The sequence below is a fragment of the Prionailurus bengalensis genome, chromosome A2, assembly GCF_016509475.1.
Source record: "Prionailurus bengalensis isolate Pbe53 chromosome A2, Fcat_Pben_1.1_paternal_pri, whole genome shotgun sequence".
NCBI lineage: Eukaryota > Metazoa > Chordata > Mammalia > Carnivora > Felidae > Prionailurus > Prionailurus bengalensis.
The window spans coordinates 1488341-1511063 of record NC_057348.1 but is presented as its reverse complement, the minus strand read 5'-3'; the positions used below and the strand labels follow the sequence as shown (position 1 = coordinate 1511063).

Here is a 22723-nt window from a genome sequence, read left to right as displayed (position 1 = left end):
CCTGTGGTTCCTCCCCCAGGATGGTGACGGCCTCCTGGGGGGCCTCCAGGGAGCTCGGGGCCGGTCAATCAGCCACGGCCGTGACTGGTAAGAGGTGGGACCCCGGCTCCCTTTGGACCCACGGGCTCCCTCTTCCAGTGTCCTCCCTGTTTACGCAGGGGACACGGCCCTGGAGGAGGTGGGTGCCGGGGGCACCCGTGGCCCCAGTGGCCCAGACCACCACGGGAGAAATGGGCTCCCTCGCCTTGTGGTCTTATTTGGGGTGGGTTCGGGTGGCCCCGAGGTGGGTCGCCAGCTGTGAGGGCGGCAGTCGAAGCCTGGCCGGCCTGCTGAAGACCGAGAAAGCCGCACCCATGGTGATTAGCTGCTGTCTGGGCCCCACAGCCACGTGTTGGAGCTTTCTACGGTTTCTGGGACTGACTGGCCTACGAACTGGACCCCAGGACTGACTGCCCTGCCCAGTGTCTGGGTCCACATCGTGGATTCCCACAGCCCTCCTGCGCGATCGGAAGAGGGCAGGATGTCCCTGCTCCTGTCACAGTTCGCTGGCTTGGTGACACCACAGTGCCATGTGGTCCCTGAGGGCCAGTCCCGGTCGCCGGGGGTTTGCTCGGTGTTACAGCAGAAACTGAGGAGGACCACGCGGTCCTCCCAGCTGAGGTCACCCGTCTGAGTCACCTCACAGATCCCCCCCCCCCCCGTAAATCCGTCAGGGTCATCAGACAGACGACCCAGCGCCCAGGGCATCGCAGCGGGCAGGGAAGCTCCTTCTGATTTGGCTGTGGTGACAGAGGACGGACGGGTTGGCAGGCGCCGGGCCCGAGGCGAGGGGGCATCTCCGTGGCTCCTGGGTCGTTCCCCGAGGGGCGCTACAGACAGAAATCCCTCCCTGGAGCCACGAGCCAGAGGACCCCATCCAGCCACGTGCACCTTGCACTTGTCAGATGGCTCCAGAGGGCCGTGAAGGCCGGGGCGTAGGGGGTCTCCGTCCATTTCTGGTCTCTTACGGAAGAGGTGAACCTGTGGTGTGGTTAAGACCCATTTTCCCGCCAGACTTCCCGCCCTCCGGCTTATGTTGGGGCCAAGCTGCATCACAAACGCGGAGAAGCCTTTTCCTTTTTTTTTTTTTCTAAAGTTGTTTAAAAAAATTTTTTTTTAATGTATTTATTTTTGACAGAGAGAGGGTGAGCATGAGCTGGGGAGGGGCAGACAGAGAAGGAGACACAGAATCTGAAACAGGCTCCAGGCTCCGAGCCGTCAGCACAGAGCCCGACACGGGGCTCAAACCCATGAACCACGAGATCATCACCCGAGCTGAAGTCAGATGCTTAACCGACTGAGCCCCCCAGGTGCCCCTGGCTCTGGTTTTTTAAAGATTTTATGTATTTAAGTAATCTCCACACCCAACATGGGGCTCGAACTCACAGCCCCGAGATCAAGAGTCTCCCACTCTTCTGGGCACCCCCGAGTGCCCCTCCACATCCCCCTTTCGTTGCTCCACTGCTCCTGGGTTTCCGGCTCACTGTCCCTTATTGTGACTCTGTTAAAACAGCGTCAAGGAGAGCCCCAGGGTTCTGGATGGCGAGCCTGGTTCCACAAAAGACCACCAAGGAATTGAAACAGAGACGTTTATTCCTCACAGGACCCGTGGGCGGTACGGGGCCTGGGAGAGCCTGGCCGGGAGCAGGACCCATACGAGACTTTACTAGGGTCCGTGGGTGGAGTGTTTTGGGGTCCCTGCACTAAAGCTGGTTTGGTCACTTCAACCAAGAAAGAGCAGGGGTTTGGCAAGCTCCGTGGGGGGGGCTTATCTAAGGGGCCCCCACAGGGAGGCCCGGGGGGGGGCATGTCCCAGGGCAGTTGTGGGGGTCGGGGGGGGGGGCTCGGACTTTCTTGTGTCCCAGATGCTGCTCTCCAGGGCGCATGCCCGCCTGAGGGACCAGTTCTAGGCCCCCCCGCAGGCCACTTGGCCGAACAAAATGGATGCCGAGGCATGAAGGCCACAGAGCAGCAGGGCTAGACTCTGGACTCCCCACTGGCCTCTGCCACCCTTGGGCCCACGGAACTTGTCCTTTGGGGCCCAGCCCTCCCATAACATTTGCCTCGTGGCCTGGATTTGGGGCCCCCTGGTCTCCCCAGCCCGATGGCGGAACCTGTGTTTGGGGACCCCGTATCCCAAGGGCACCACGCACAGTGCGAGGAAGTGTTGACTCAGAAAATAATAACCAACAACCTCTGACAGTCGACAGGGATTCGCTGTTACTACTTTTTTTTTTCTTTAAGTGTATTCACTTATTTTGAGAGAGGGAGTGGACAGAGAGAGGGGGAGAGAGCGAGAGAATCCCAAGCAGGCTCCGCACCGTCCGCGCAGAGCCCGATGCGGGGCTCGAATCCGCAAACCGCGCACGAGATCATGACCTGAGCCGAAACCGAGAGCCGGATGCTCAGCCCCCAGGATTCGCTGCTATTATCCCCATGTTGCAGATGAGGCTACTGGGGCCCAGAGAGGTTAGCTCAAGGTCACACAGCAGGGACCCAGCAAGACCCCAGGGATCTGGAACCGGAGCCCAAGGCTTCGATCACTGCACGTTTGATGATTCCACTCCCAGTTACAGAGAGGAAGCCACGTGTCTGGGGCCACACCTGCAGCTCCCAGGCCACCTGTCCCCACAGCCTCCGTCCACTGGCCGTGACTGCCAACCCTGCACTTTGCACTGGAGAGAGAGGCCAAGAGGAGGAGGGCTTCTGATTTTAGAAATAATTACTGCCACCTAAGGGCTCCTGCTGGCTTTTCCAGGCATGAGGGCACAAGAGGGGAAAAGCCCGTGGCCCAGGCACACCCCCACCCAGAGGGGCACACCCCCCGGGCAGGTGGCCACCTCCCTGCCCCCCAACCCCCTCTCATGGCTTCCCCATCTGGAGCTGTGCTCTCCTCCTGGGTGGTCCATCACCATGGCAACATCCCCAGCACACACACACACACACACACACACACACACACACACACACATAAAAGTGGTCGTAACCTTGGCAACCAGGTACTTCCACCCCCGCCACCTGGGACGCTTGACCCCCTTTCCACAGTCCCCACACCCCTATGGTGGCATCTTGCTGGGGATGCTGGGCCCAGAGAGGCCACCAGGGTGGCTGAACTCCCCCTCCGTCATACTGCTGGACGCATCAGAGCAGAGCACTCCAACGTGCACGTTCTAGCTGTTTGCTGAGCACCTACTACGTCCTCTGGGACATGGCAGCCTGCGAGACAGGCGTGGTCCCTGCCCTCGGCAGGCACTCCCTTGGGACAGGAAGTGGGGAGATGCTGGCCAAGGACAGAAAGGGGAAGACAGGCAGTGACTTTGGGGAGCGGTACTTAGAGGAAAACCAGGGTGTCGCTTCCCTGCTCAGAATCCCCACCTCTGGGGTTCCCTCAACATCACTGGGTCACTCAGTCATTCAACCAGGATCGGCTGGATGCCTGCTGTGGCACACTGGAGCCACAGGGAAAAAGGATTAAATCAGGAAATTGCAGAGAATCTTAGCTGGGGAGAGCGCCGAGGAGGAGGGAACCGGTGGAGCCGTGAGTCAGGGGCAGGGAAGCAGGAGAGGAAGTCAGGGGAAGGGCGGTGCAGGCAGAGGAGCAGCCGTGCAAAGGTCCTGAGCTGCGTGTGGGCGAGGCCTGCCCCTGCCCTTCAGCCAGGCTTGGGAGCAGTGCCCACGCACCGGGCAGAGCAGCCAGCACCCTGGTGTGCCCTCTGTCATTGGGAGTGGCGTCTGTGCGGGTCTAGAAGATGGGGACTGTTCTGACTCCCGCGTTACAGGTGTGGAAACTGAGGCTGGAGGGGCGTCTCCCACAGCCCCATCGCCAGGCAGTGGTGGTAGGATCTAGACTGGAAGCCTGGCCCCCACTCCAGGTCACCTCTCAGCCTGCTGGACTCACATCCAGTGCCCTTCCTCAGGGAAGCGTCCCTGTCCCCCGCCTGGGTTGGGCACTGGGTGTCTCTGCTGATATTTCCACCCCGCTTCATGACTATTCCGTGACTCCGCTTCCCCCGCCAGCCTTGGTGAGCCCCCTCGTTTCTCTGAGGGTCTCCTCCCTCCAGCACTTTGCCTGGTATACAGTAGGTGCTCAGTAATGCTTTCCGCCAAGAGCACTGAGAAGCAGGTATCAGGAGAAGCAGGCATCAAAGGGAGACACAGAAGCTCAGAGAAGGGAAGTGACCTCCCCGAGGTCACACAGCACATACGTGGTGATGACTCCTCTGTGCAGTGTTCTAGGCTGGTCATGGGGGTGGGGAACCATGAGGGACGGCCGCCCACATCCCCCTTCCGGACCTCTCTGTGGCCAGGAAAGGAGCCATCCCCCCACCCCCCGTCCTGTGGCGGGGGGCGGGGAGGGCCTGGCCTGCAGCCTCCTGAGATGCGGTTTCTGGGCCTCCAGCCAACGCGACAGTCTGGGAACGGAGCCTGCTTGAGTCACAGGTGGCTGAGCTGACAGCAAGCTGCCATCGGAGCAGCTGGGTGGATGCAGAGGGCAGGGAGGGCTGGGGTGCCGTCTCTGAGCCTCACTTTGCTCATCTGGGAAATGGGGATGGTAGAAGGGTCCACCTTGGGACAGCGAGCGCAGCAAGTAGCAAAGGGCCTACGATTGAAATGAGCTGGGCACTGGCGTTATTAGCCAGATGGGGAAGAGGACGCCCCCAACCCCGTCCTCTGCCCCCGGGGCCCCCGACCTGCAGAGATGTCCACCTCCCAGTGAGCGAGCCCTAGACAGGGAGGCCCCCCTCCTACCCGGAGGCTCCCAAGCACAGGGGCACCCACTGGTCCCCAAACTGTTCGCGGTAGTGACAGTGAAAGGCTCTGAGCACGCTGCCTCCGCCAGGCCGAGGGTGTCGGTGGGAGAGCCCTGGTACTCAAACACACACAGGTGACTGCAGACTAGCCAAAGGAAGGATGAAGGGAACGGCATTGAAGGCAGAGGGAACAGCAAATGCAGAGGCCCTGAGGCTGGCAGCAGCTCGGGTGCTTGAGGAAGAGCAGGAAGGGGAGGGTGGGAAGAAAGGGGGTGCCGCGGATCCAGAAACACACCCTCAGTTTAGACACGATCCTGAGGGCAATAAGGAGCCACGGTCGGTTCTGGAGCACAGTGGTTCGGTTGCCTCTGGGGCCCATGTGGGGAGCCGGCTTGAGCGGAAGAGGCTGGGGCAGGTGAACACGTGCCAGGTGGCGGAGGCCCGGACGGAGGAGGAGGCCTCGAGGAGGGGGCAGGTCCCCGAGCGGCCCAGCCGGGGCGCCCCTGCGTTTCCTGCGCCACCGCCTCAGCAGGCCCACCAAGGCCACGGCTCCAGGGGTCCTCGGACTGGCGCCAACGCGGGCAGCGCGCACACTGACCGCACGCGCCCCGAGGCCTGCTCGCGTCCCCGCCCTGCGCCCCGGCGCGCGTCCTGGCACCTGCGCGCACGTGGCCCCGCGCACCCCGCACACCTGCGGCCCCGGCGCCGTGCACCCCGCGAGCGGGCGGCGCGCACGGCCCGGCGCAGCCCCGCGCGCCCCCGCCCCGCCAGCCGGGGAGAGCGGCGGGCGCGCGCGGCGGGGGCGCGCACGGCGGCCCGGGAGGCGGCGGCGGCGGCGGCGGCTCGTGTCGGCTCCGGGCGGCCCTCGCGCCGCAGCCCGCGCCGTGTCCGCGGCGGAGCCGCCCAGGTGAGTGGCCGCGCGGGCCGGCGACCCCGCTCCGCCCGCGCGCCGCAGCCCCCCCACCCCACCCCCGCGCGCCCCCGTCCTCGCCCCGGGGCACTCGCCCTGCGCCGCCCCTCCTGGGCGCATCGCTCCCCGCCAGACCCCCGGCGCTCCCCCTGGAAACTTTGGGGGCCACTCCCCACGCTGGGGTCCCCTCGTCCCTCCCCTGGGGCGCTGAGGAACGCGGAGCCGGGTGGGCGTCTCTCTGGGGCGGCGAGGACACCAGGAAGGATGCGCTCCCTTCCAGGGGGGAAGAAGGGAGCACTGTCAGGGTCCTGGGGTGGGGGGGTGCTGTTGGAAGACGGCGCGGATAGGGGCTTCACCCCTGCAGCGAGGTCTGGGCCAGCCTGGAGGTGCCGAGATGCCAGGACAGAGAAGGGGGCGTTTGGGGTCCACACCAGACAGGCTCCCTCTCTTGGGCTGGGGACAGCTCAGCCCGGTGGGGAGGCATTTGGGGGTGCAGGGCTGAGCCCTCTGCGCTGTGGGCCTGTGTCCAGACAACACCAAGGATGGGCGGAAAGCTTCTTTCTATCCCCTGAGTTTGGGCCTGGGTGCCCCCTGGGCCGTGGGGCCTGGCCGGTGAGCCCCATTCAACAAGTTGGGGCGAGGGGGGACAGTGCCCTGTGCCTCGGTCTGGGCCCAGGAAGAGACCCGGTCCTTACTTGCAAACCGCTTTAGTAACTGGTTTCCTCAAAGCGTGCTCTGGGCGCGAAAGACCCAGGCACCGCAGCCCCCCAGTTCTGAGGTTCGGGCCCCGACGCTGCATTACGAACAAGGGGAGTGGGAAGGGGGTGTCTGGTGTGACGTGACATCGGGCTGAGGGACCGTCTGGGACTTGATGGGTGAGGGGACCTCTGGACCGGCAGGGCTGTGAGACCCGGAGCAACCCAGGAGGCCTCCCTGGACGGGGTGTGAAGGCTGCAAAGAGCGTGGTATTTGAGGGACAGAAGGCAGGGGACACAGGGTCTCAGTGTGGATGAGGCGGTGGGCAAGGAGGGGCTTGTCTGTGTCAGGAGTATCGGCCGAGGCGCGCTACGGGCACCTCTGAGCCAAAGCAGCTGCCGTCTGGGGCAGGTTGTGAACTGGGAGACCCCAGAGACGTCCTGCACTCCACCTGGACGGCACGGGGTGACGGCCCAGCCCCGGGACGGGGGTTCGGAAGGACCAGAGCCAGCCTCCCGCACCCGGGCTTTCCTTCCGTTCCCCGTCCCGTCTGGTGACTTCCGGCATAGGATGGCCCCTCTCTGAGCTCCAGCTCTGAGGCTGACCTAACAGACAGGTGCGCGCCGGGCCCGGTGGCTGCTGGGTCCCCACAGCTCTGCCTGGTGTCTGCTCAGCCTCAGTGTGCTCTTCTGTACAATGGGGGTGGCTCCTAGCCGCCCCCAGACGGAGCCCGGGATCTGAAGGTGCCTCGCTGAGTGGGCACGGAAGGCAGATGTGAGCCAGCAGCCCTGCTGCTCTTCCCACAGTGCTGTCATTCCTGGGCACCCCTGAGTCACCACGTCGTCACCAGGTAGACAGCCTCTCGGGGAACTCTCCAGGCAAAGCTCGCCCCAGGTGGGCCTGAGTGAGCCGTCGTCATCTTCCCGTGTCAGTCCCGGGCCTCAGAAGAGCGTCCTCTGCCCTCCAGCGGGGCTCTCGCACTTAACGGAAAGGAGCCGGCACGTCCAGACGTTGACTCTTAAGCTTAGTGAGGCTAGATGCGCCGGGGATCACTCTGACCCTCAGTCTCCTTTTCTCCGAATGGGCTTCATTACTGCCACCCTCGCGGCTGGGCTGGCGGGTGAGCGGCCACGGTCTATGGTGAGCATTTCAAAAAGTAGTTCCGATCTAGAAGCCTCACCTGTAGAGGGCAGTTGACAGTGCTCGTGCACAGGCTGCAAGGAAAGTGGGTCGGGAGGCCCCCAGCCCCCCAAGGGGTTAAGGGACTGTCGGCAGACGGGAGACTAATTAGAGCTTAATGAATTGTCATGGATGAAAGCCCCAGGAGGGTGTGGATCTAGGACGCACGGCTCACCAAACGGCAGAGGGGGGGTCGGCCGTGTGTCCCCAAAAGCAGGGCCTCCGAGGGCCGGGTGCTGCTGCGGCTGGGCCCCCACCTTCCGAGTCTGTCTAGAAGCTTAAGTGGGGGACGTTTCTAGACCCTGCCAAAGCAAACTCCCCGTGCTCCCTCCTGCCCCCATTGTGTGGGGGGGGGCAGGGGGGTCCAGCTGCCAGCTTCCACCGTCTCCACCGCCCCCCCCGCCGCCAGCTGCCCCGTGGGTTCAGCTGTGGCCTCCAGGGGGACCTTGCCCGGCCTTGCCCTAGGCAGTCCTCAGCATCCCCTGGCCTGGCAGGTGGATGGGTGGGAGGATGTGTCTCCTGTGGCCTGGACGGGGAGCAGTCTCACTCAGAACGGAGGAGGTGGGTGGAAGGTTCTGGGGGCCTGGCCAGGCCGCCTCTGTCCCAGGGGAGGGGCGCGGGTACCCCAGCCACACTCTCCTCCTCCTTGGCCTCAGAGCTTGATGGCAAATTAGTCCCCGGACAGTTTGGGGGTGGGGGGGTGGGGGGAGGGCTCTGCAATTGCCCAGGTCCCGCCATGATGGACAGATCTCAGGGCCCCTCCCCGTGGGCCCCCCCACCCGTGAGCTGGTGCTGAGGAACCCCGTGGGGAGCTCGGCCGCTTGCTCTCCCCAGCCCCTGGAAGGAGGCCCACAGCTCCGCGGGGGACCTCCGCCCACCTCTTCAAGACCACACGCCCCCCCCCCGGGCCACTGTCACAAACGGCCACCAACCTAGGGCTTAAAACCATACACACTGGTTCTCTGACAGCTCTGGGCTCAGAAGTCCTAAGACCCAGGCGTGGGCGGGGCCGGTTGCCCCCGGGACCCCAGGGAGCCCCGTCTCCCCCCTTTCCGGCTTCCAGAGGCGCCGCATCCTGGGCCCACGGCCCCTCCTTCCTCACGGCCGGCGGCATGGGGTCCGCCCGGCTCTCTGCCTCGCTCTCGTGGGGACCTCGTGGGGATGCTGGGCCCCCCCACCCCAGTCGTCTGGGACAGTCTCCCCATCTTGAGGTCAGCTCAACAGTATCCTTAAGGTCATTGGCAAACGGGATCCTGGTGGCCACCTAGGGCGACATTCAGGGGTTCCAGGGAGCAGGATATAGGCATCGTAGGAGCGGCCGTTCCGCCAGCCCTCCCGTTCAGGTCAACTCGGCGAGGCCTCCCCAGGCCTTGTGGGACCAAGCAGCAGACCGTAACAGACCCCCCCACTTTTCCCAAACCATCCTGCTGCCGGTAACCATTTCACGATTCCTGTCTGCTTGCCTCCCCCCACACGACGCCCCGGGAGGGAACCGGACACGAGAGGCCACACGGGGTGCGAGTCCACGTGTGCGAAACGTGGGGGCTGGGGAGGGGGGCGGAGGTGATGGCTGATGAGGACGGGGATTCCTTTTGGGGAGATGGAATGTCCTGGAATTGCAGAGAGGTGATGGTTGCACGACACCGTGAGGGAACTGAAGACGCTGAGTTAAAAACTTGAAACGGGACACATGCGGCCACAAAGGCCCAGCCCCGGTCGGGACCTGCCACACAGTAGGTTTCAGGAGGAGAAATGGACACACAGGGTGACTGGGTAGCTGGGTGTCTCCACGCCCCAGACCCCCGTCCGCGGTGACCGCAGCCACCCTGCAGAGGGCCTGGTCATGGCAGTGACACTCTGTCCTTGCAACACAAGTCACCTGCCCACTGGACGCGGGGCCGGGATGGCTCGGCCCCCGAGGGATTTGCATTTAGGTGGGAAGAAGGGCCGGGAGGTTCCGGCGACCAGCCCCCTGAGTGCTCGCCCGGCTGGAAAACGGGGTGGCACAGGCCCTAGGTCTGCAGCGGGGAGGGGCTCCCGTCACCTGGCCACGGCAGGGAGGAAATGCCCTTCGGCCCTCATCCCGGCGCCCAGGCTTGCCGACCCCAAAGCTTTGTGGGGTGTGGGAGGAGGGGCTGCGGTCCCGGGGGCCCCACCGTCCTGCCCGGCTGGCTCAGGGCAGGCCCCTGGGTCTGCGGAGCTGACAGAGGTCGTGGTTCTGTGGAGGACGGGGGTCCCCTGACCCTGGGAGAGCCGTGGAGAACGGGGCGTGGGCTCGAGTCTTGGATCTGCTTGTCACCTGCTCTGTGGCCCTGGCCGGGTGGCTTCCCCTCTCTGGGCCTCTGCTCTCCCGTCTGTAACACAGGCTGATAATCAGCTCACTTCCTCCTGGGGCGTCAAGTGCGCGCCTGCCGTGTGCCGCGCATCCGTAGATGGGGCTGTCACCTGGGGTGGTCCTGCCTCCCCGTCTGGGGACATCTGTGGTTGTCATGACTGGCGATGCCCCTGGCGTCGAGCGGGTGGGGGCCGGGGACGCTGCTGAACACCCCGCAGTGCCTGGGACGGCCCCCCGGAGAATGACGTCACCCCTCAGTGGTGACGGCTGTCATCCAACCCTCCCACATCCCCCGGTGTCATTGTGCAGATGGGAACCCTGAGGCCGCAGAGGACGTCTGTTGAGAGCTCAGGTGTGAGCTGGCCTGCAGTGGGTTGGCGGTGGCCCAGCAGTGACAGGAGATCCAGAGCGAGGGGGAGCTGGGATGTGCTCGGAGGTGGGGCTCACGGCACCTGCTGACGGACTGGCTGGGGGCGGGGGGTTGCCACGATCCCAGCCTGTGCGGGAGGCGGGGCGGGGGGGGGGAGCGGGGACGGCTCCCCGTTGCCTGGGTGCTGCACCCCCCGCCCCCCGGGAGAGGTCGGGCATGCGGCCGGGTCCCCAGGACTGGAGCTCAGGGGAGACGTGCTGCCCGAGACACAAAACCAGGGTCATCAGCTAACGGTGGCAGTTAGTCTGGGCAGCCGGGAGGAGGGGCCCCAGGTGGGTGCCAGGTGCTGGGCAGGGCGGGGACGCAGGGTCTGGGCGCAGGTGGGCGTCACCTCCCCCAGGGCCGCGGCCCCGGGGGGCAGAGAATGGTGAAGCGGTCCCCCCGCCCCGCCTGAGCCCTGGCCCGCCCTCCCTGCAGCATCTGCTCTGCTGACCCTCTCGCCTCCCGCAGGGAACGGGCCCCGGGCTCTAACGACCCCGCAGAGGCAGGACCCGAATCCAGACCTCTACCGGAGAGGGAACCCAGGGTCCCGGCCTCCTGACGCCGCCCTGAGGCCCCGGGAGAGGAAACCGGTCTGCAGAGGGGCCCTTCCTTCCCGGGGTGCCCAGCCCCTCGACCATCCGAGAGCGACAGACACAGGGGGTACCCAGGACCTCCGGGGGAGGCGTCAGAAGCTCCGGCCCCCCCGCGCCCCCGCCCCCGTGGAGACGACGAGGCCCCGCCTGAGAGGAGGTTTCGGGTGACGAGCTGGGTCCCAGCCTGCGCGGGCCCGCTCCTGTGACAGGCAAGGCACAGAGAGGGTGCACTGCTCATCACAGGTCACAAGGGGCGGGGACGGGCAGCACCTGCTGTACCGTAGAAGCCGGGCCGACCTCTCGTCGCCTGATGCCTCCTTCCAGATTTCGTCCTTACCCATATCCTGTGCCGGCTAATTTTTGAGAATTCTTTCCAACTTGAAAACAACTTAAAATTTTTAAACAGTCCGCCCTCCTCTCTGGCCTCAGCGCCTTGCCTGGACCGCGCGGCCCCCGCTCGCGGCGTTTGCCCCTGATGTGCCCTCCACCCGACCGCCCCCCCCAAGCCATCTGCTCGGTCTCTGATGGAACATTCCTCTCTCGGTAGATTAGATCTTCGCAGCCCCCTCGCCACGCCGTCCCTTCCCTGGATATACGTTTCTCCGCCGGCGGCCCCGGGAGGCGGGAGAGGGCGCGTGCATTTACCTCCTTTGATATCGTTCGGCTCCGAGAAAGCGAGCTCTCGGTCTTCCGTGCTCCGTGTCCCCCGGACCTGGAAGATGTTCCCCACATGGTAGGTGTTTGTTGACTGACTGGTGGACAGAGGCAGTGAATGAGGGGAAACAGCGTTATGGTGTCTCCAGAGGTGACAGCAGAAGTCATTCTTAAGGACATCCCCGAAGCTAAGGTAACGTTGTATGTCAACTATACTCAATTAAAAAATTCTTAAAAACCAGGACCAGGAGAGCCGTGTTGCAAATCGTAGCCGGCTTCACCCGAGACCGTCCCCTGCCACCTCTGATGTGCTGTGTGGACCAGAGCAGGTGACTTAGCTTGCTTTGAGCCTCAGTGTTCCTGTCTGTAAAGTTAAGGTGACAGCAGCGTGTCCCCCCTCCCCATGCGGTTGTTGTGGGACCATCCAGGTGGAGCCCTGACCCCAGGGCTGGCACAGAGCAGAGGCCTTTGCCCTAAGGAGGAGGAGGGGGAGGTTCACAGTCCGGCTGACGGGAGACCAGCAATAAACAAGGGTTTAATAGCATTTAGAGAGACTAGGAAGGGGGCACCTGGCTGGCTCCGTCAGTGGAGCGTGCAACTCTTGAGTTCGAGCCCCGCTTTGGGTGTGGAGCGTGCTTAAAAAAAATAGACGAGGATGGGGACTGTAGTACAGAGAGTCACCAGGGGAGTGACATTAGGGGTGAGACCCAAATAAAGTCAGGGAGAGAGCCACGCAGGGAAGGTGTTCCAGGCAGAGGGAACGTCGTGTGCAAAGGTCCTGGGGCAGGACCTGTCTGGCGTGTTGGAGAGACAGCACGACGGCCCGTGTGGCTGGAGCAGAGTGAGCAAGGGGGAGAGAGGGAGGAGGGGAGGGCAGAGAGGGGATGGGGGCAGGTCGTGCAGGGCCTTGGGGGCCTCAGGGAGGACTGAATTATACTCGAGGGGGCTGAAATTCTCTGCTGCAGAAAGAACCAAGCAGGCAGTTCTGCCCGCACAAGGAATCTGTTTGGGGGCTGAGCCATACCGCCCATTTCCTCGTTGGGGCAAAGCCAGAGAGGCCCCAAGTCCTTACAGTCAGAGGCCCTGTCCCCAGTTCCCTGGGGAGAGGACAGTTACCCCTTGACCACAGGGAACAGCACAGGCTGGGACAGGGACCTAGGAGTAACCTCACACTCAGGGACTAGTTTAAGGTAGGAAGTTGCCAGAATTGTGAGTCGGGCAGCTGAACAGGGGACCGTCCGTTCTGGCTCTCTTGTCCCCTCCTGGGACACGGCCTCTCCGTGTGCTGTTCAGGGCAACGACATGGGGAGAATGACCTAGAAAACAGCCTCAGAAGGAAGTTTGCCTTGGGGAAAGACCGTGTCCCTGCAATGCCCAGGTCAGAATTAAGGACAGCTGCCGGGGGAGGGCACAACCAGCCAGCGCTCGCTCCCTCCCACAGCCTCCCCACGTCCGCCAGCCGGGGGCAGGGAGCGGGGACCCGTGACATCCCGGACACCGGATGATGCTCGCTTTCCTCGCCGTGTGAGCTGAGAGTGAGCAACCCCTTTCCCACCGCTCACGGTGCCGTCCCGTGCGGTGTGCGAGTCCCCAGGCGTTTTGGGGGGGCACCGGCCCACGGATTCACGCGTCCGCCCGAGTCGAGAATTCCGTTTGCTGTTCTGTGTTCCCGTATTTTGCCGTGAACAGGGCTATGCTGTCTGTAATTGCTTGGCAAGCCGGTTTGTCTCTAAGCCCCGTCTGACTGCACCCCGGCTGCCTTTCTCTGCGGGTCCATCCGTGTCTCCCAGAGCCCCGCCACAACCGGGGGTCACAGCTTACTTCCTCCCCCGCTGATGGACACGTAGGTTAGCCCCAGTCCGCGCTTTCACGCGACAGGCAGCAAACCTGCGTGGCCACGCGTCTGCTCCCGCGCGGTCTTTGTCAGGGGTCCACGGCCCCTCTTGAAGTCTCGCGCCAGTGCCCCGAGGCCCCCTTCGCAAAACGCCACAATCGCGGTGGCTGAAAACGACAGGACTGTGTTCTCTCTGTGTTCCGGAGGCCAGAAGCGCAAACTCAAGGGACCCCCCCGGGCTGGGCCCCCGCTCAGGGCTCTGGGGGAGGATCCTCCCTTCCCTCTTCCAGCTCTTGGGGGTGACCGGTGACCTGCGGTGTCCCATGGCTCGCGGGTGCACCCTCCAATCCGCCGACACGGAGCCGTCTTGCCCGCGCGTCTGCGTCCGAATCTCCGCTCTTCACCAAATCGCCAGTGGCTGGACGAGGGCCGCCTTGCCCCAGGGTGACCCCGTCTTCACTGGATGGCACCTGCAGAGCGCAGACTCTCCCCCCGTTTCGTGACTCGCCCCCAGCGTTCGGTGGCAGTTACTCGGGGGCTCCGTGTGTCACTTCCCCAAAGGGCCCAGGAAGGCAGGCGCTGGCCTCACAGATGTTGAGCCGACGAGGATCTGCTGCCTGAGCCCCTGCCGAGCCGGGCCTCTGGGGACAGCGCGGAAACTGGCAGCCTCTCTTGGGACGAGGGGGGGTCGGGGGGAGCCTTGGGGGGCTGCAGCTGCTAAGATGCCGAAAATAGCGGACCGGCTAACGGGACAGCCCCCATCCCTGCCATCTGGCTGGAGCCTCCCCACCCACACCCCACCTTGACCCCCGGGATCTGGGCTGCAGCCCAGAAGAGTGGGGGGAGGGGTAAGGGGTGGCGGGGCCAGCAGGCGAGATGGGCAGGCCCGGGGCCCTGCACGCCCCACACCATCTGGCCTCCCTCCCCCAACCCCTTCACTCACTCCTTCTGCCTCAGGGCCTTTGCACTGGCTGCTCCCCCAGCCCGGCCCTCCCTTCCCCGGACACCGTGGGCACTTCCCTGACCGTCCTTTGTGTCTGCGTTAGCTTCCCGTGGCCGTCACAACAGACTACCACAAACGGAGTGGCTTAAAACAACAGAAATCTATTCTCTCTCAGCCCCGGAGGCCGAGTCTGAAGTCAGTGTGTTGCGGGGCCCCGTCCCCTCCAAAGGAAGGCTCCACGGGAGGATCCTCTCTGCCCCGTCCAGCTTTCGGGGGCTCCCCACAACCCTTGGCTTACTGACCCATCACTTCAGCCCCTACCTCGGTCTTCACGTGGCCTCACTCCCTGGGCGCATCCGTGTGTGTCAAGTTTCCCTCTTATGATAGGACAGCGGTCAGTGGAACAAGGTCCCGTTCACAGGTACCGGGGGTTAAGCCCCGCATGTGTCTTTTGGGGGGGGGGGGGACACAGGTCCACCCACATCTGGGTCTCAGCTCACGTGTCACCTTCCCAGCTGCACCTCCTTCCCCCCGGGATCACCGACTCTTCCTTTCAGGGCACCCGGGGCACATTCTCTGGTCTTGCTGCTTGTGTTGACTGAGCCCCGAAGGTCATCAAGCAGGTGCGGGGTCTAGGCTCTGAGAAACCGGAAGTGATGAAGACAAGTGCCTTGGAGAGGTTACAATCCACAGGGAGCAGACAACGAACAGGGCTTTAACCTGTAATTTCATGTGCTGGTTGGACCGGTGTAGACACAGGGAACCGAGGAAGGGCAAGACGGGTGGAGGGGGGGCCTGGTAAGGCCTCCGGGGGGGAGGGCAGGGGGGAATATTTAGACCACCTGTATCCCCACAGGGTGGATGTGAACCCCAGGAGGGCGGGGTCTACATCTGCCTTGTTCATCAGTGTGTTTGGAGACTGGTATACAGTAGGCAGTCAGTAAGTGTTCTGGGGGGCTGTACCCCAAAATTTAACCTATATTTGTGAAGTTCTTCTCCAGTTCAATACATGTTTCCTCTTGTGATTTATTTATTTTGATAAAATTCACATAACACAAACTTGCCCTTTTAAAGTATACATTTCAGGGGCGCCTGGGTGGCTCAGTCCGTTAAGCGTCTGACTTCCGCTCAGGTCATGATCTCGTGGTTAGTGAGTTCAAGCCCCACATCGGGCTCTGTGCTGACAGCTCAGAGCCTGGAGCCTGTTTCGGATTCTGTGTCTCCCTCTCTCTCTCTGCCCTTCCCCCGCTTACACTCCTTTCTCTCTCAAAAATAAACATTAAGAAAATTTAAAGTATACATTTCAGCGGCTTTTAGTATATTCACAGAGCTGTGCAACCATCAGCACCATCTAAATCAGAACATTCCATAACCCCCAAAAGAAGTCTCGTCCCCATGAGCTGTCACCCCTCACCCCCTCCCCAGCCCCCAGCCCCCACGAGCCCCCTTCCCGTCCGTGGATGAGCCTGTTCTGGACGTTTCACACCCGCGGACTCACACGCCGCGTGGCCTCTCGTGTCCGTTCCCACCCTGAGCGCCGTGTGTTCGGGGTCCGTCCGCGGGGCGACGGGGGCAGGCGCCTCGCTCCTGCTGGGGACCGAGTGACGTTCCGTGTGGATGGAGCACATTTTTGTTCTTCTGTTGATGGGCGTTTGGGTGGTTTGCACCTGTTGGCTGTGGTGGGTACTGCGGGCACAGGTTTTGTGGGGGCGTGCCCAGGGGCGGGACTGCGGGCCCCACGGCGGATAACCGCGCCTTGCGCACGCGTGCTAACGCTGCCCCCCCCCCCCCCCCCCCGCAACCCTCAGGTGCCCACGAGGATGGTGGCGCGGCCCTAGGCCCAGGCTCCGCACCATGACCTGCTGGCTGTGCGTCCTGAGCCTGCAGCTCCTGCTCCTGCCCGCGGCGCCGCCCCCGGCCGGCGGCTGCCCCGCCCGCTGCGAGTGCACGGCGCAGACGCGCGCGGTGGCCTGTCCCCGGCGCCGGCTGACCGCCGTGCCCGACGGCATCCCGGCCGAGACGCGCCTGCTGGAGCTCAGCCGCAACCGCATCCGCTGCCTGAACCCGGGCGACCTGGCCGCGCTGCCGCTGCTGGAGGAGCTGGACCTGAGCGAGAACGTGATCGCGCACGTGGAGCCGGGCGCCTTCGCCAACCTGCCGCGCCTGCGCGTCCTGCGCCTCCGGGGCAACCTGCTCAAGCTCATCCCGCCCGGCGTCTTCACGCGCCTGGACAACCTCACGCTGCTGGACCTGAGCGAGAACAAGCTGGTCATCCTCCTGGACTACACCTTCCAGGACCTGCGCAGCCTCCGCCGGCTGGAGGTGGGCGACAACCACCTGGTGTTCATCTCGCGCCGGGCCTTCGCGGGGCTGCTGGCGCTCGAGGAGCTGACCCTGGAGCGCTGCAACCTCACGGCACTGTCGGGCGAGTCCCTGGGCCACCTGCGGGGCCTGGGCGCCCTGCGGCTGCGCCACCTGGCCATCGCCGCCCTGGAGGACCAGAACTTCCGCAGGCTGCCCGGCCTGCTGCACCTGGAGATCGACAACTGGCCGCTGCTGGAGGAGGTGGCCGCGGGCAGCCTGCAGGGCCTCAACCTGACCTCGCTGTCCGTCACGCACACCAACATCACCGCCGTGCCGGCGGCCGCGCTCCGCCACCAGGCCCACCTCACCTGCCTCAACCTGTCCCACAACCCCATCAGCACGGTGCCGCGCGGCTCCTTCCGCGACCTGGTCCGCCTGCGCGAGCTGCACCTGGCCGGCGCCCTGCTGGCCGTGGTGGAGCCGCAGGCCTTCCTGGGGCTGCGGCAGATCCGCCTGCTCAACCTCTCCAACAACCTGCTGTCCACGCTGGAGGAGAGCACCTTCCACTCGGTCAACACGCTGGAGACGCTGCGCGTGGACGGGAACCCGCTGGCCTGCGACTGTCGCCTGCTCTGGATCGTGCAGCGCCGCAAGACCCTCAACTTCGACGGGCGGCTCCCGGCCTGCGCCACCCCCGCCGAGGTCCGCGGCGACGCGCTGCGCAACCTGCCCGACTCCGTGCTCTTCGAGTACTTCGTGTGCCGCAAGCCCAAGATCCGCGAGCGGCGGCTGCAGCGCGTCACGGCCGCCGCGGGCGACGACGTGCGCTTCCAGTGCCGCGCCGAGGGCGAGCCCGCGCCCACCGTGGCCTGGGTGACGCCGCGCCACCGCGCCGTGACCGCCGCCAGCGCCGGGCGCGCGCGCGTGCTGCCGGGGGGCACGCTGGAGATCCGCGGCGCGCGCCCGCAGGACAGCGGCACGTACACGTGCGTGGCCAGCAACGCGGGCGGCAACGACACCTACTTCGCCACGCTGGCCGTGCAGCCCGAGCCCGCCGCCAACCGGACGCCGGGCGAGGGCCGCAACGACACGCAGGCGGCCGCGCGCTTCCCGCTGGACCTCACCAGCATCCTGGTGTCCACCGCCATGGGCTGCATCACCTTCCTGGGCGTCGTCCTCTTCTGCTTCCTGCTGCTGTTCGTGTGGAGCCGCGGCCGCGGGCAGCATAAGAACAGCTTCTCGGTGGAGTATTCCTTCCGCAAGGTGGACGGGCCGGCCGCCGCCGCGGGCCAGGGGGGGGCGCGCAAGTTCACCATGAAGATGATCTGAGGGTCCGGGCGCCCCCACGCGGGCGCGGCTGGCACCACCTATGCATTTCCCGGAGCGGGGAGCGGGGGGGGGCCTCCCTCCCTCCCCGCGGCCGCCTCCTGGCGGAACTTCCCCTTTTTTTGTAGAGACCCGACCACAGGACTTTTTTCATCAGGACGCATCTTTGCATTGTTTCGCAAAGCATTTTCTAAAGGTTTCACCCCGTCTTCCTGCCCCCACCGGGGTCCCGAGCTGGGCGGGGTGGGAGTTCGGAGCCGCCCCCCCCAGCCGCAGAGCAAGTAGTTCACACGGGGGGGGGGGGGGGGGGAGATGGTCCAGCGCGCGGAGGGCAACCCGGCCCCCGGGGGGAGGCCCGCGAAAGCCCATACGGGCCACACCCGGATGCCCCACACCGCACCTCACATCCAGCGGCTCACCGCGTTCACACCAAGGACACACAACCGACACCCAGCTCCGAGACCGAGCGCTCACACCTCCGACCCGGCTGATCCTGAACAGGTGCGCCCGGCCGCTGAGCTCCCGGCGGGCCTGCCCGGCTCTCGGCTCTCGGGAGACCACCGCTCACACCTGGGACACACCCCACTCGCACTCAGGACACTCGCAGCTGACACACGGCCCACCCGAGACACACAGCTCACCCTTGGGACGTGCCCGGCCTACGCTGGGAACACAGTCGGCTCCCAGCCAGGACTCGCTCGGCTCACACCCAGCTCCTGATCCACCGGGCATCTGGGGCCGGAGGAAAGTCTGGCTGAGCACGTAAATGCTCCCCCCAGGGGCCCAGCACATGGCATGCTAGCCCCCCGTCTCCGCCCCCAGACTCCCTCCCACCAGGACCCCTGGCCCAGCAGGGTGGGCTGCCCACTAGAAGCCATTTCCCTAGTGCCCTCCGGCACCCCTAACGGCTGCCACCTGCTTCCTGTGCCCATGCCACACGGGAGGCACAGCTGCCCTGGCCCCTGGCTCGGGAGCATGGCCTCTGGAGTGACCCTTCACCCTGAGTTCACACGACCGCTGAGCCAGCCTCAGATGAGCCCCGAGGGTGGCCCTCCTGTGCCCAGCCCTGTGACCCACAACCGGTGTGGGGAGCGAGGCCAGAGAGTGTGGGAGGTCCTTGGGGTCCCCGTTAGGTGCGCTACAGGGGCAGCCATGGGGAACGAGGCCAGGACAGGGTGCAGGCTGCAGGGAGGGTCTGGACCCGGCTGGTGGGAGCAGAGGTCCCTCGGTGTCTGCCTCTTTGGGGCAGAACTCGCGCTAAAGATCAAGGGAGCCGAGGGCCGACTACAGCTCAGGCTGAGGAAGAGCTTGCCCAAGGTCACTGCCCCTTTACTCTTCAGATAGCGAGTTCCCCGTCACTGGGGGTAAGCAACAGGAACTGAGGTTTTGCAGAAATATTCAGACACCACACTGGCTCCATCCATGACCCTGCCTCTCCCAGGCTGATTATTGCCCCCACCCTCCACCCGGGCCAGATGACAGGGCATCATCGGAGGAAGGGGCGCGGGAAATGTTGTGGGACCCCTCGACTAGTCAGGAGCTTGGCCGCCCGCCAGGAGGTCGGGACAGTATTCTTAAGGACCTTATAGGAAGGCTCGAAACCAGCCCTCTTCCTGCCCACGTGGGTAATTTCATCTGGTGACTGCGAACCACCTGGACTACAGTGTCCTCATCTGTAAAATGGGTCTGAGGTCAGATCCCCCGCCGCATATACAGAGGCCAGGCCCATGGATGGGCTTCACGGTTGACTGGGATCCTGGATCCTTCAAGATCTTTCCGAGAGGAGCCAGAGACAAAGCTGGGTGAACGCTGGGGGTTTTGGGCAAAGGATTCACACGGAACTCGGAAGAGGGTATGGGCCGTTCTCCCTGGGCTGTGTGGCTGGAAGCGTCGGGACGCCCCGGTCTTTCTCCCACGGCCGCAAACGGGCCAGCGGGGCCGGGTGACGGGCCGCTGACCCCGCCCCAACCTCACTCGTGGCGGACATAGTGACGGCCGAAGGGGGTGTCCTGCGACCCCAAACCCCACCCGAGTTGGGCAGAACTGACTAGTTTTCCCCCTTCACATCCTCCTAACCTTGGTTGCCATAACAACCCCAAGGGCCCCTCAAAATGACATCCAAGTGCCTTTACCATCATCAAAGATGGGAGGGGTGTGTTCTCACAGCAGCATTAGGACTTGACCGAAAGTCAGCAAAGTGGGATCTCCCACCCCCTCTGCCCAACCCCCATCCCAACATGAACCGAGACTCCCCCCAGCCCCCCATCCTAACAGGAACCAAGACCCCCAGCCCCCCAGCACCCCCAGCCCCCTAGCCCCGCAGCCCCCTCCTGCTGTATTTGGTTGGAATCTAATAAAATGAAGCTGATTTAATAACAGACTCAGTTTTTTTTGTTTTGAATTCTCATGGGAGGAGTGAGGGCAGGAAGCAGTGGCTTCTGGGGTCCCCAGGGGGAACTGTCTCGTTCCAGCCCCGGAGCTGGCCCCAGAGCTGGCCTTGAGCCACAGGTGTTTGTGGAGTGACAGCGGCCTGCTGAGATGACGTTACAGTAGCACTTCGGGAGTGCCCATGCTGTTCCGCATGCTGTTCCACGTGCTGAGATAACATTACAGTGGCACTGCGGGAGTGCCCGAGCTGTTCCTGCGTGCTGTTCCCCAGCTCCTGCCATGCAGGTGACACCCTGGGAGCCGGGTCCTGTCATGACCTCACTTTACAGAGAGGCACAGGGAGGGCCAGAGGATGGAGGGCATCTGCCCAGAGCCCCCAGCTAAGGGGAGGTGGGGCACTCCTGCTGTGCCCTCACAGCTGGCAGCTTCCTCCAGGCCGGGGGGTGGGGGTGGGGGTGTCTCTCCTCTTCTAAGGGGTCCCATCAGTTTCCCTGTTTCTGAGGCCTCTGAGAGAAAGCAGGCAGCTTTTTTTTTTTTAAAGATTTATTTATTTAAGTATGTTATGTTCAAGGTGGGGCTCGAACCCACGACCCCGAAATCAAGAGCCACGGGCCCTTCCGACGGAGCCAGCCAGGCGCCTCCAAGAGCAGGCAGCTTTATCCGCACTGCAGAGTGGGGAAACTCAGCTCCCGAGAGCCTGCGCTCTTTCTGGAAAGAGGTAGGCCGAGTCAGAGTGGTCAGCAGACTCTGACCTGGGCGAGGTGGCCAGGGGCAGTTCTCAAATGCCACTCGGTGTCACTCCGGGTCTCAGTTCCCCATTTGAAGCTGGGGACATGTCAGGGCTGTGGGATGCACCCCCCCCCCATGCCTGATTTAAAAGGAGCCGGGAGGGGCGCCTGGGTGGCGCAGTCGGTTAAGCGTCCGACTTCAGCTCAGGTCACGATCTCGCGGTCAGTGAGTTGGAGCCCCGCGTCGGGCTCTGGGCTGACGGCTCAGAGCCTGGAGCCTGCTTCCGATTCTGTGTCTCCCTCTCTCTCTGCCCTTCCCCTGTTCATGCTCTGTCTCTGTCTCAAAAATAAACGTTTAAAAAAAAATTTTTTTTTAAAAAAAAGGAACCGGGAGGCGAGGGTGCTGGGCCACGGGACCCTCCCTCAGAGCCTCCCTTCCCCTTGAACCGGGTTCAAGGCCCACGATTTCCTGAATCCCGTCTTATTCCGGGGGCGTGGCTGAGGGGTCCTCCTTCCTGGGGCAGCCTAGGCCCAGCTAAAGAGGACCCGGCCTGTTGGTGGCTGGAAACCGAGGAGGGGCCCCTCAGAGGGTGTCCGTGGGGTCCCCCAAAACACAGGACACAGGTCCAGGTAGCACACGTGGGCCCGGGGCAGGGACGCTGAACATCCCTGTCTCGATTTCCCCTCCCAGATGGAGTTAGAAAGGAGGGCGGTTTCCTCCAGCCAGCACCCTCTCCGGGGAGTCCCGGAGCTGTGACCCCTCGTGACAAAACTTAGGGGCTTAAAACAACTGAGATTCATTAGTCCTGGAGCTCAAACCTGTAAAATGCGTCCGCAGGGCCGGCTTCCCCCGGGGCCCCGTCTCCCCCCTTTTCCGGCTTCTGGAGGCACCGCATCCTTGGCCGTCGGCCCCTCCTCCACCCTCACAGCCAGCAGCACGGGGTCCGCCCCGTCTCTCCGCCTCCCTCTTGTGAGGACCTGTGAGGACGCTGGGCCCCCAGGAACCCAGGGTCGTCACCCTCTCGTCTAACAAGCAGAGCCTCAGTCGCACCTGCAGCCTCAGTTTCCCTGCCACGACACATAGCAGGTTCATAGGGTCCGGACATCTGGGCCTGGACATCCTGGGGGGCCGTGACCCTGCCCACCGCAAAAACCAGAGCGTTTTTCTCGGGAAGGCCAGCGTCACGTGAAATCGTGAGCACTTAGCATCCCACGGCCACGCTGGGCCACGCCAGACGCGCAGAGCCTGGCTTGGGCTCCCGGTGACTGCTTGTCAGACGGAAGATGACAGTCCCCAGAGGGCCCGACACGGAGGCCGAGTGGCCGGCGGGGGCGGGCACGGGACGACTCACAGGCGGGTGGCCAGTTTTCGTGGTGAGCCGAGGCAAGCGGTCCCCGTTCCCGAGCCTCGGGGGAGGCCTGCCCAGTGGGGCTCAGGGGGGTGCCGGCAGTAGGCCCTGTGCTCCCCCCTCCCGCGGAGGGTCGGGGGGGGGCACTGCGGGCACAGGCCGGCTCGAGGCAGGCAGGGGATCCCCATGCGTCACCTGCTTGTCACCCTGCCCCGTCCTGGTGGAGAAGCCCCTGGAGATCTCACCCCTGTCCCAGGCTGGCCATCTGCTCGCCCCTCCCCC

General features: G+C 64.2%; 1 protein-coding gene across 1 annotated transcript; it reads left to right on the top strand.

Moving 5' to 3' along the window:
* The first annotated feature begins 5656 nt into the window (after positions 1-5656).
* LINGO3 (leucine rich repeat and Ig domain containing 3) lies at positions 5657-19577 on the top strand. Its single transcript, XM_043586056.1, has 2 exons — positions 5657-5697; positions 16155-19577. Exon 2 carries the CDS (start codon positions 16201-16203, stop codon positions 17977-17979), a length of 1779 nt encoding a protein of 592 aa, XP_043441991.1. The 5' UTR covers positions 5657-5697; positions 16155-16200; the 3' UTR covers positions 17980-19577.
* Positions 19578-22723: the final 3146 nt, after the last annotated feature.

Excerpts from the sequence above, each read along its gene's own strand:
- LINGO3 (XM_043586056.1), top strand. The coding sequence starts at position 16,201 with ATGACCTGCTGGCTGTGCGTCCTGAGCCTGCAGCTCCTGCTCCTGCCC.